Below are 13,067 nucleotides of genomic sequence, written 5' to 3'. Positions count from 1 at the left end.
ACTGGTCAAAATCCCTTACAAAGGATCTTACCACCACTGTGGTTGGTCCATTTCTTGTTGAATGCAAGGATGACTAGTGTTAAATTTCAGCTATGACGGTCTTCAGATCAGCTTTTCAAAATATCAAGGATGATATTGGTGGCAGGATCACCCATAAAATGATTACATTATTTTATACAAGTAAAAGGGCAGAAAGGCTAGAGCACAATGAATTCGGAACATATAAGATAAAATCATGTTGACTAGTGTTAAATTTCAGCTATGACGGTCTTCAGATCAGCTTTTCAAAATATCAAGGATGATATTGGTGGCAGGATCACCCATAAAATGATTACATTATTTTATACAAGTAAAAGGGCAGAAAGGCTAGAGCACAATGAATTCGGAACATATAAGATAAAATCATGTGCAGATCCAGCCAGGAAAAATATAACCTATCTATGGTTAGCCTGAATCACAGAAATAAAAGGTCCTGGTATTGAAGTAGTGCTAAATCAGAGAGGAGCACAGAAGAAGCTTTTCTGGATGATAAATGTGATGGCAGTCATCTTGTGCTATCTGCTCTTAGAAGGTCTTTAAATTGAATTATGCTGGGTTTTTTTTTTTTTTTGTAAAAGTGCAGTAACCAGGGTTGGTTTGTTAATCTTAGTGAACATAAATTATTATTAATGCTACATTTACTTTCTGTTTTAGATAATTGACAAAAGCAAGAGGGATCCAACGGAGGAAATTGAAATTCTTCTGCGCTATGGACAGCATCCTAATATTATCACATTAAAAGATGTAAGTCTTTTACAGTTCTTGCTCAGCCAGAAAGCTAGGTGGAAACATGTAGATCTATTATTTCAAGGCTAATTAAATATGTTCTTTATAAGAAGAGTCAAATATCATAGCTAAAAAATGGCATGTTTTGCTAAGCTTGGGGACCTCTGTAATGTGATTGAGGTTTTTAAAAATTTGTTGGCACCAGTTGTCATTTTACCCAAAAATGAAAGAAATTTAAGTATTTTATACATAGCTTGAGACTGATGTTTTTAAAATCATGACTATTGAGGTCATGGTAATGACTGTGTTTAAAGGGCTTTCCATGCTAAATTGCAATTTCAGCTTTTTTTTTTTTTTTTGTCCTCCACCTTTATTTTCTAGATATTGTTTTACCCTAGCATATCTGGCAGACTTGACTTTTGTCGTCTGCAAAATTGTACACTTTGCCAGGGAAAGTTTCCACTGTTGCTTCAGGTAGAGCCACCCTTGTATTTAAAAAAAAAAAAAAAAAAAAAAGTAAAGGTGTCAAAGATTTTTGACTTTATTTAAATTGGCTTATAAACACCTTTAACCGCTTTCTATCCATCTATAGTACATAAAAGGCCGGTCGGGAGCAGTGCCAAGACTGGTGGACGTACCTATGGGTCCTTCCATATTCACCATTTTGTGCACATTGCCTGGGAGCGCACAACAACACTATCTGTGGTGGACACAGCTGAGCATTGTTTGCTGTACCGGGCCGCTGCGGCCCTGATACCGTCGATCTCATGGGCAGTAGAAAATCATGTAATTTCCTGACATTGTTCACTATTGTGCGATCTCTGTGATCGGACACAGAGATCGCATAGTACAGGCCCATTCACAGCAGCCCTATACCATGTGATAGCTGTAACCAATCACAGCAAGCACAATGTGTCGTTCCCAAATCAAAGGGAGAACGTAGATTCGCAGTCCAAGGACCACAGCTATGGCTGTAAAAGCATTCAATGTAAAAAAAAAAAAAAAAAAAGTTACCAGTCAGTGTTCCTAATCACCGCCACATCGGTTACGATGTTCGCCGTGCAAGTTGCAGTGTGTCTGTGATCACCGCCACACCACTGTTGCCTGCTGCCTGTACTAATCCTTTTGCCTGCTGGCTGACCATGTCCTTGCCTGCTCCTGCGCTGACCCATCTGCTCATCCCGCTGACTACGTTCCTGTGAGACACCAGTTCCAGCCATCCCCTGTGGACAACTGCACTCCTGGAACCACAGGAGTTCTTTTGTTTTTGCTTTCTTTAGCACCCTTTACTTCCTGGACAGTGAACATGGCATTCTAGTGGGAAGCCATCGTACTAGTAAGCTAGGCTTGCTTTGCTTATAGGAACTGGGACTGCTATAGGTAGCGCTACACTTTGTTTTATTTTGTTTTGTTCCCTGAGCACTCATACAGAGGCAACCATTACAGTACATTGGCTTTAACACAATTGGTTGATTTGTGTGAAACACAAGATACAATGTCTGGTACATAATTAGTCCAGAGACTGAAAAAGTCTTACACGTGGTGTCATCATACTAGGTAGGAGCAGTAGAATGTGTTTTGGGATGTAATTTTATGTATGCCCATGCTGTGTGTGAGAATTAGGTTTTTATATCACCAACTTTGGGTAAAAAAAAAATTTAATTTTCTTTACGCATTTTGCCTAAACTTATGGCAAAAAAATAGTCTTCAAAATACTCACCATTATCATTTTGAGAGTGTTTCCACTGTCCTGGTGCTCCAGGGCCTTCGAAAATGTAGTGGGAAGTCAGGTAATTATGTGTACTTTATGCCACTAGAAAGCCTGAAGGTGCTTTTTGGAATGTGGGCCTCTGGGTGTCTAGGCTTTGAAAAAAGTCTCATCCACATGGTATCGTCACACTCGGGAGGAGTAGCAGATTTTGTTTTGGGGTGTATTTCGAAGTAGGCTTATGATGTGTTGGAAATATCTTCTTAATTGACAACCTTGTGTAAAAAAAAAAAAAAAAAAAAAAAGGAAGAACATAAACTTGTTAGAAAAATACATTAGCGTTTTCAAAAAACTTGTGGGAAAAAAAATGACATTTTAAAAAGACTCACTATGCTTTTTCAGGGCCTCCAAAAATGTAATGGGTATTTAGGAAATGTAGTGCTCCTTGTATCCCCCTCTATGCATCTAGGTTTTGAAAGTTTGATTTGGGTTTTTATAACCAAAGAAATGTAGCAGTATGTATTTTGGCCTAAATTTATAGATAATTTCTTATTTGCAAAATTTTAAAACCAAAATTTAAGCATTTAAGCCCCCCTTATACTGCAAAAAATAAAAACCGCAGAGGTGATCAAATACCACCAAAAGAAAGCTCTATTTGTCGGTGGAAAAAAGGACATACATTTTGTTTGTGTACAACATTGCACGGCCACACAATTTTAATTGTCAGCTAAAGCAACGCAGTGCCGTATCGCAAAAAATGGCCTGGTCATTAAGGGGTAAGTCCTTCCGGGGTTGAAGTGGTTAAACCAGTCTCATAGACACGATACCACCCATCAGCTACTATTGCAACCTTACTCCAGGAAACCTTATCCTAGAAATGCTAGTTGTCTGGTGTTAAGTGTGCAGACTGCTTATCTTTGCTGTAAAATTCATTTGCTTCTCTTGACTTTACTATTTATACATTTGTATGTGCTAGATACAGTTAGTGTTGAACTTCCTGCGTGCAGTGTTAATTTCATAGACAAAAAAATTTTCATCATAGTTTTCGTCAGCTGCAAATTTTCTGTGATGAAAACTAAACGAAAATAAAATTAGAATTAAGTCAATTGATGAAAACTGATAAAAATCAATTCCAATTTTCATTTAGTCATTGGGAAGTAAATGGGAGGGAGTGCACAGGGCAGAGAACTGGATGGTCTGGGGAGGGTGTTATTTTACACAGTGCTAAGCACTGCTACCTTGCTGGGAGGAGGAACACTTGCCACGTCACATTCAGGCACACAAATCGGACGGAGGAGTTCGTCTTCTGTGGTTTACAGGGCATTGTTCCAAAACTTGCAGGCAAACAGAGGGAGCCTGTGTCTTACAGACAATACAGTTTGCTGATAGTCAGGGGGCTGGGGCTTTAACAGACAGGTGGAGCTTTGAGGAGAGCAGAAGTTCAGGTAGGTACTGGAGATGGACAAAAATGTACTGGAGATTTTAATTGACTAAAATAAAACTAAAACGATTCCGATGACTAAAATACGACCAGCTAAAATGGCAAATCGAAAATTGACGTCAAAATTAACAGTACCTGCATGCTCCTCCTGAATTCTGTAGCTTTCATACAAGGAAGCCCCACCTTTACCCTTGCCCGTTAACAGAACACCTTGTATCTGTAAACCGTTTACAGAATACTTGACATTCTGTGAGTGGGCATGAGCAAGGAGAGGTATATAAACTATACTAGTGCTTCCATATAGAGTTGCAGTGGGCTGGAAGTACAGCACTAGCTGTAGCATCTAGTATATACAAATGTATAAATTGTTCAGTAAAGAGAACATTTGACAAGCACATAGGTGCTTTTTTTTTTTTTTTTTTTTCTTTTCACACTTGGGAAATTATAAAAATGTCTGTGTCTGGGGTTCCTTTTTAACCACTTCAGCCCCGGAAGGATTTACCCCCTTCCTGACCAGAGCAATTTTTGCGATTCGGCACTGCGTCGCTTTAACTGACAATTGCGCGGTCGTGCAACATTGCACCCAAACCAAATTGACGTTCTTTTTTTCCCACAAATAAAGCTTTCTTTTGGTGGTATTTGATCACTGCTGCGGTTTTTATTTTTTGCGCTATAAACAAAAAAGAGCGACAATTTTGAAAAAAAACACAATATTTTGTACTTTTTGCTATAATAAATATCCCCTTTTTTTTTTTTTTTTTAATTTTTTTCTCAGTTTAGGCCGATATGTATTCTTCTACATATTTTTGATAAAAAAAAAATCACAATAAGCGTATATTGATTGGTTTGCGCAAAAGTTATAGCGTCTACAAAATAGGGGATAGATTTATAGCATTTTTATTTATTTATTTTTTACTAGTAATGTCGGCGATCTGCGATTTTTGTCGTGACTGCGACATTATGGCAGACACATCGGAAATTTTGACACATTTTTGGGACCATTGGCATTAATACAGCGATCAGTGCTATAAAAATGCATTGATTACTGTAAAAATGTCACTGGCAGTGAAGGGGTTAACACTAGGTGGTGATCATGGGGTTAACTGTGTTCCCTGGGAGGTGATTCTAACTGAAGGGGGAGGGGACTGACTTAGAGGAAGTGCCAGATCGTGGTTCCTAGCTAATAGGAACACACAATCTGTCATTCCTCTCAGAACAAAACACGGATTTGTGTGTTTACACACACACTTCCGTGTCCTGTCCCTCATGCTCGTGATCGCTCGTCGCCGGCGGTCATCGCGACCGTCGGCCACAAGCATCGGCACCCCGGCTGTGCAACGAGCGCGCACCTGCTATCCCGACCCCGCGAGCCGATGTATAGCTACGACGGCTCGCACAGGGGAGCCAACCTGCCACAGTATACCTGCGGTGGCTGGTCGGGAAGCGGTTAATGCTCTGAATCACTGCAACTTTGGTCAAATCAGGGGAGGTTTACTAAAACTGGTGCAGCTTTGCATAGTAACCGATGAGCTTCTAACTTTTTATTTTGTTCACTTAAGCTTCGACAATAATACCTAGAAGCTGATTGGTTACTTAGCACAGCTGCACCAGATTCTGTGTGCTGCAGTTTTAGTAAATCTTATCTTCAGTGTCTTCTGAAGGTAACTATCAGCACTCAGACAGAGCTTCTGACCAGTCCTTATAACACATTGTGCAGCGCTGATAAATATGGAAACAATACTATGTAAATATATGAATCCAGTAAACACTATATATAACATAAATGTCTAAAGCATAACAACATATTAACACTATAAATAAAGTGCTCGTGCTCTGTGATATTGCGCTCAGTCCTCAATGAGGTTATTAAATTAAACAACAGTCCATATATATGAAAATAAAGTGCTTGTGCTCCGTGACGTTCAATTAATCCTTGATCAGTGTTTAAACTAAACAGCAAAAGTCCATATTAACATCAACCATGTTATAATTGTGTCTTCATGCTTTGTGCACACACAACCCCCACCAGGTGTACCCCCACCTTTAGAGGCTTAAAAAAATAAGCCTGTAATTGATAGCATTAGCCTGCTACTTCCGATAATAACCCAGCTCAGAGGTCACTATTTTCTCCTGGTATGTTCAGAGACTCTCCTGATATACATCACATGCGGGAATTGACAGAGGCATGCAATAGCATGATAACGTTTAAAAGATTTTAATTGCAAACAGAACTCCACATATATACTACTCTCACATTTATAAAATAAAAAACGCTTTTTAAAGTGCTGAGGGGTGATAGTCACCTGTGGTCCGGTTCTGCAGCTCTGGTTTACTTGGCGTTCCCCCTGTCTTATGCCAGCTTTGCAACACTTCCTGGTACCTCTCTCGTCAGCCGATCAAGCTCCTCCTACTGGTTTCGTCAGTCTCGTGACCAAAACTGACCAGTCCTGCCTCAAAGATACTGTCCTTCTGCCTATGCATGCAGTCTCTTAGCCATCTTTAGTTGAGGCTATATCATGTTATCAGCTGACAATGTAGACCCATGTAAGTATTTCATTATTTTATCACTCTGTTAGTGTAGTAGGATTGTAAGGATAGCTGTAGGTGATTTTTATCCATGCATGGAATGAAAGCTGCTGAAAACTCAGGGCAGTTGCTTCCTTCCTTTACGACTCATGCATGCAGGAAGGATTCTAGTATACAGTATTTTGCAAAACCACACTTCAGATGCTAAATGTCTATAATGTTTGGGAGAAAACCATCATTTAAATGTATCCTTCATCCAATTTGCAACCTTTTTCTGCTGTTACATTTCAGTACACAACATTAATAAATGTATCTATATACCCAAAATTAGAGTCTTTGAGTTTGTAAATTTTAGCATAACCTTCTTTTTAATTCATTTTTATTTACATGGGGTGTTCCTGAGAGAGCTTTTGATGTGTGTGTTTTTGTTACAGGTATATGACGATGGGAAATATGTATATCTAGTAACTGAACTAATGAAAGGAGGGGAGCTTTTAGACAAAATACTACGGCAGAAGTTCTTCTCTGAGCGGGAGGCGAGTGCTGTACTGCACACGATAACCAAAACTGTGGAATACCTACATTCACAATGGGTGAGGTCATAAGCCTTAAACGAATATCTTAGAAAGCATTCATACTTTGCTTTACGTTGTAATATTTTTGCTTGTTTTAGCTTGGATTGGATGTGTGAGTGCACCTGTGTTTTGTAGCATGCTTTATACCTGGGGATCTTGATTGTGAGGACATTTTAACAATCTTTTTGCATTTTTAAAGAAGTTCATCAGACCATGACAACACATTCCAAATGTTTCTTCTGGAAACACATAAAAGCAGACAATATAGGATTTTCACCATACTAAGTTCTGATAATTGTGCATCCCTGTGTTAAAACTATTTGAAAAATAAAACAAATAGCTAAAATAATAATCAAATACAGTACATTTAAAATCATAAGAGACCTCTGAATTAACAAAAAACATTTTTGGGCTGTCCCAAAAGTAATGCAAAAGTGGGTCTAACTTTTTTACCTACAAAGGTTGTACCTACAAATTCCACATGCTGGTAGAGTAACTGTTCTATACAAAGGTACTACTCAACGTAGTCTCCATCACAAGTGATGCATTTTTGCAATTGTTGCACTATTGTATCCACTTTCACTTTGTCTGTGTCATCAAATCATTGTCCCCAAAAACTGTCTTTTGTTGGACCAAGCAAGTGGAAGTCGGAGGGTGCTAAATCTGGGCTTTACGGGGGAGGGTGGACCCACTGACCAGCAAAATTTTCAGATAGCCTGACTTGCTGCCAAAGATGTTTGTGAATGTGGATCATTTTCAGATTGTACAGTCTCCTCCTCCTCCTTAAATGTCTCAATATACCACTCACTGGATAAGGTAGGCCACATTCCAGAAAAGAAAGGAGACTAAAGCCCTTGCCATCCCAAAACAGTCATCATGACTTTCTCTGCCGATTGCTGGCTCTTGAACTTCTTAAGCCATGGGGAAGATGTGTGATGCCATTCGATGGACTAATTCTTTGTTTCCGGATCATAAAGATATGCCCACTTTGCAAGCGGTGTCCTATACCAGTGGTCATCAACCTTGTCCTCAGGGCCCACTAACAGGCCAGGTTTTATGTATTACCTTGGGGAGATGCAGACTAGAATACTGGAATCACTGAGCAGCAAATGATATCACCTGTGATGTATTTCAGTTATCTTGCAAACCTGGTCTGTTAGTGGGCCCTGAGGACAGAGTTGATGACCACTGTCCTATACCCTAAAGCCATAGATTATGCAATTTTATTGCCTTCAACCACGGTTTAAAGGCAAGAAAATCACTTGATTCACTGACTGTGTTGATGGGAGAATCCCTCCTGCTGCACTGTTGTATTCTGACAGCAGGAAAATAATCCATCTGTGGCCGGCCTAAATCTTCCATCATCTTCTGTATGGCATTGTGATTACAGTCAAGTTGTGCAGCGAGCTTCCGGTTTGTGATTTGTCTGGCCGCACAAATCCGTTCATCCACTTACAGATGATTCGGGTCAGTGGTTGCAGTTGGTTTGTCTCCAATGCCGGTTTACCCTTCTGTAAACCTTATCCGTCTGCACATTGCTCCTGACAATGCTGTCATTGCCGTAAACATTCTGTAGCCTTCTGTGGATGTTGGACAGCCTGCACCCCCTTCTTCGTCAAGGACTCAGTGACGGCACGTTACCTCTGCTTGGAATCTATTAGTTACATGAAATGAAAAAGGAGAATAATGATTACTGTAACCAAGAAAGTTACTCTACCAACATGTGAAATTTGAACAACCTATGTAGGTAAAGAAAAAACTTTTCGTTTACTTTAGGGTACAGTCCTCAAAGTTTTGTTTTTGACTACCCAGAATACATGTTCAGTTTAGTGTACTGATGATTCAATAATATACACTGGTTAAAGTGGTGTATAGTTTTATGACCTTGAGAAACACTGTTTTGTAGAATGTTTGTTTGTTTTTTTTTGTTTTTCTTCAGGTTGTCCACAGGGACTTGAAACCCAGCAATATACTTTATGTGGATGAGTCTGGAAATCCTGAGTCTATTCGAATCTGCGACTTTGGTTTTGCTAAACAACTCAGGGCAGAAAATGGATTGCTTATGACTCCGTGTTATACTGCAAATTTTGTTGCTCCAGAGGTAATGGCATTTTCTGTCTATGAAATTAATACCATTTTATTCAAATGGGATTTTCACTAGCAAAAAACTGAGTACTTGCATAGTGGGGTAGAGTTACAAGAGGTTGATCAGGAGACTTGTCACTCAAAGCTTTGCTAGTGCCCAGTCACCTGAAGGTACCAGCCTATAACCCAGGGTCTATGAACATCTAATCTGTGTTCTGTACGGTTAAAAATTGGGAGACATTTTAGTCTAACCCAGCAATAACAAAGAACAGTTGAATATTACAATACTTCATTAACTACTTCAGCATCTGTACTAATGAAGCATTGTAGTAAAAGCAAATAGACATTTTGAGCATAAGTCAAAATTAATTTTTTTTTAAAGCCATTTTGTTTGTATGTTGTTTCTTTCCTGTTTAAAATATTAAGCAGTCAGACAATAAGATTTCATAAAATTTCATAGTCCTTTTTTGGCTAAGCCAATGTATTCATTCTAGGCAACTTACCTTTCTTACAGTATGGCTGATATTTCCATCAGTGTGGAATATGAGACAAATGGATATATACACTGAAGCCAATTTTTTTTTATTGCAGGTATTGAAGCGTCAAGGCTATGATGCTGCATGTGATATCTGGAGCTTGGGTGTTCTCCTCTATACCATGCTAACTGGGTGAGTCTATGTAAATGTTTAATCAATTTTTCCTCCGTAAAACTAAGATTTTTAGTGATCACCGTGCTAATCACTGACCTACTGCAATACGTGTCATCAACATACCTAGGTTGTCATCCCTTAAGATGGTTCTTTAAGTTTCATTAGGCATCATTTGCACATGCATACTGATCCATACACCCAATGCGAAGGGCCATCTTCACCCGTGCGCGATGCACTGGTGTTTTATGCAGCCTGTTCAAATCCATATCAGTCTGTGTTCAGATTGGTCCCACACAGATGTACATTCCAGAATGCGCGTGGAAATTTGCACAGGTCTGTGCAGCTTCCTGAATGGGGCTGCATGAAACACCTGTGCATTCCACACCCTTGAAAACTGGTTAAATACAGTTTGCGTTGCCAATAATTTTCCACCCAGCTCAGTCAATTTTTAAATCCATTTTTGTTGAGCCATGGGGTGTCCTGCAAGCACCACCCAACTCAGGAAATTCGAGCCATCTATGGGCCAGCATAATAATATATCCATAATAGTGGATATAATTAAAGCATCCATAAACTTTGCACTCACATGTATCCCAAGGACCCGAAACTTCTGACTCCTGACCTGCATAGAAAAACCCTCCACGTGGTCAGTGGTTAGGAGAAGAGCTGACACTCTAAAGACACTCCATACACACCCACTATAATCCATGTACTCTGTGATGTGTTTCATGACTCCACCCACTTTGTCAAGTAGTTCTTTGAAACTTGGGTGATAATGAGTGTATTGCCCCTTAAGTGCACTGCAGTAATACTGTTATGTTCTTGGCCCACCAGTTGTGCTTTTTCCCATTGTTCTCTTCCAGTTACTGTAAAATTATGTTCAAGAATTAAAAATCTGTGAATAAGCAATGGAAAATTCTGTGATCATCCAGCTCTTTACCATATCCAATGATATTATGTTGGCGAAAATTGACTTCTGTTTCAGATATACACCTTTTGCAAATGGGCCAGATGATACTCCAGAAGACATACTGGCACGGATAGGCAGTGGAAAATTTTCTCTAAGTGGTGGCTACTGGAATTCAGTCTCCGATATTGCCAAGGTTTGTACTTCTGTAAATCAATATATTCCTCAGTTTTCTAAATCTATCTTCTAGTCCTACCTGGTTGCCGGTTAGTAATAGTACACAAAATCTGCATTATGTTTGCCTAGGTATTCCATTTGGTGGTTAAAGAGTTAGTTCATCTTTACTTAAAAAAAAAAAACTGCCTATGCAGATAAGGGGTGTCTGTGGATATACAAACTGTGCAGCTCTGACTAAAGTTGAATAATGGCCTTGCTATTGTAGGCCATATACATACCTCATGAAGCCTGAGTGGAGTACTCCCAGGAAGTGAGGCCTAGTCATTACTGCTCACCTTTTTTTATCTAGAAACACCCTTTACCTGCATAACCAGTTGTATTTTTTTGTAAAGGTGAACGAACCTTGCCTGCCTTTTTCTGTGATGCTACTAGAATAGTGCCAGCATTTAATTCTGCTTGAATGTTAAAGTGGTTCAGCTTGGTTGTAGAAGTGTGAGTCTGTGAAACCATAAGACTGATGGGTGTTGAATTGGAGAGAGAATTCAATGAGAAATATGTATCATACAGTAGTAACTGACACATTCGCCTTTTTGTGCCTTTTTTTTTTTAGTTTTAGAACTGGACTTTTTAAACTAACTGGCATCTTTTTTGTTTAACACCAGATACTTTAAAATATCTACAGTTATTTTAAAAGATAGTCCATGTTGCACAAATACTCTTGCATTATACAGTTGTGTTTTGGGTGATATAATACTTTCAGCAGGACCTTATTAAAGGAGAAGTCCAGCCTGACATTTTATGCTGGGCTTCTTCTCTGGGTCATAGGAGTGCAATTTGCTTTGGACTCCTGTGACCCGTTTTCAGCAGAGAGCGGTCTGAAGTCCGCTCTCTGCTGACGTCACTGCTATCCGTGGAGGCAGCGCGTCATCCTGACTTCCGAAGTCTGGATCCACCAGCTGCCTTGACTGATGGCAGTCTCGGCGCCTCCGCTCCCGCCCATCCACAGCTCAGCGCTCCTATGAGCGTGGAGGATCAGAGCAGGAGAGATGCTGACTGACAGGCAGCAACTCTCCGCTCGGGGATTGAGAACCGAGCCATCGGGGGTGTTCTCAGTGCAGAGACGCCGGGGGACAGCTGCAGCATCAGTCTGATGCTGCATCCACCTAGGTAAGTATTAATATTAAAAAAAAAAAAAAACATACTACTTTTAAATCTTAATTTTAGAAGATTCAAACCAGGTTAGCAGCAGTCACTGCTGATTTTTCCCCAGTATGTGGTGACTTATGTTTTTTAGTTCATAACTAGGTGTTGGATTGATACATTAAGTGTATACTTGGTTTGCATAGTTAGTCTGGTTGAAAAAAGACACAGGTCTATCTAGTTCAACCAATAACCAGTATACTGATCTTCAAGTTCCTACATGCAGTAGTCAGAAGTGGTGAATCTAAAATCTTTACATGGGGAAAAAAGTTTTTTATCCCCTGCTGATTTTATACGTTTGCCCACTGACATAGAAATGATCAGTCTATAATTTTAATGGTAGGTTTATTTCAACAGCGAGAGACATAATAACAAAAATATCCAGAAAAACACATTTCAAAAAAGTTATAAATTGATTTGCATTTTAATGCGTGAAAAAGGTATTTGATCCCCTATCAATCAGCAAGATTTCTGGCTGCCAGGTGTCTTCTATACAGGTGAAGAGCTGAGATTAGGAGCACTCTCTTAAAGGGAGTGCTCCTAATCTCAACTTGTTACCTGTATAAAAGACACCTGTCCACAGAAGCAATCGATCGGATACCAATCTCTCCACCATGGCCAAGACCAAAGAGCTGTCCAAGGATGTCAGGTACAAGATTGTAGACCTACACAGGGCTGGAATGGGCTACAAGACCATCGCCTAGCAGCTTGGTGAGATGGTGACAACAGTTGGTGCGAATAGTTGCAAATGGAAGAAACACAAAATAACTGTTCATCTCCCTCGGTCTGGGACTCCATGCAAGATCTCACCTCATGGAGTTTCAATGAGCATGAGTGAGGAATCAGCCTAGAACTACACGGAAGACTCTAGTCAATGATCTCAAGGCAGCTGTACAATAGCCACCAAGAAAACAATTGGTAACACTACGCCATGAAGGACTGAAATCCTGCAGTGCCCACAAGGTCCCCGTGCTCAAGAAAGTACAGGCCCATCTGAAGTTTGCTCATGATTGATTCAGGGGAGAACTGGGCG

The 13,067-nt window shown here is 39.8% G+C and overlaps 1 protein-coding gene across 2 annotated transcripts in view; it reads left to right on the top strand.

Moving 5' to 3' along the window:
- The window catches only part of RPS6KA3 (ribosomal protein S6 kinase A3), a 199,732-nt gene that overhangs the window by 166,914 nt on the left and 19,751 nt on the right, over window positions 1-13,067 (top strand). For both annotated transcript variants that reach the window (XM_073616491.1, XM_073616492.1), the window contains 5 exons: window positions 694-783; window positions 6,875-7,033; window positions 8,955-9,116; window positions 9,692-9,768; window positions 10,736-10,853. In XM_073616491.1, the coding sequence (XP_073472592.1) occupies window positions 694-783; window positions 6,875-7,033; window positions 8,955-9,116; window positions 9,692-9,768; window positions 10,736-10,853 (606 nt within the window). The remainder of the gene's footprint in view (window positions 1-693; window positions 784-6,874; window positions 7,034-8,954; window positions 9,117-9,691; window positions 9,769-10,735; window positions 10,854-13,067) is intronic.

This window comes from Aquarana catesbeiana, linkage group LG02, assembly GCF_042186555.1.
Source record: "Aquarana catesbeiana isolate 2022-GZ linkage group LG02, ASM4218655v1, whole genome shotgun sequence".
In the NCBI taxonomy this organism is placed as follows: Eukaryota; Metazoa; Chordata; class Amphibia; order Anura; family Ranidae; genus Aquarana; species Aquarana catesbeiana.
Note: the sequence above shows the minus strand (reverse complement) of the source record. Positions and strands in the feature narration are given on the sequence as shown.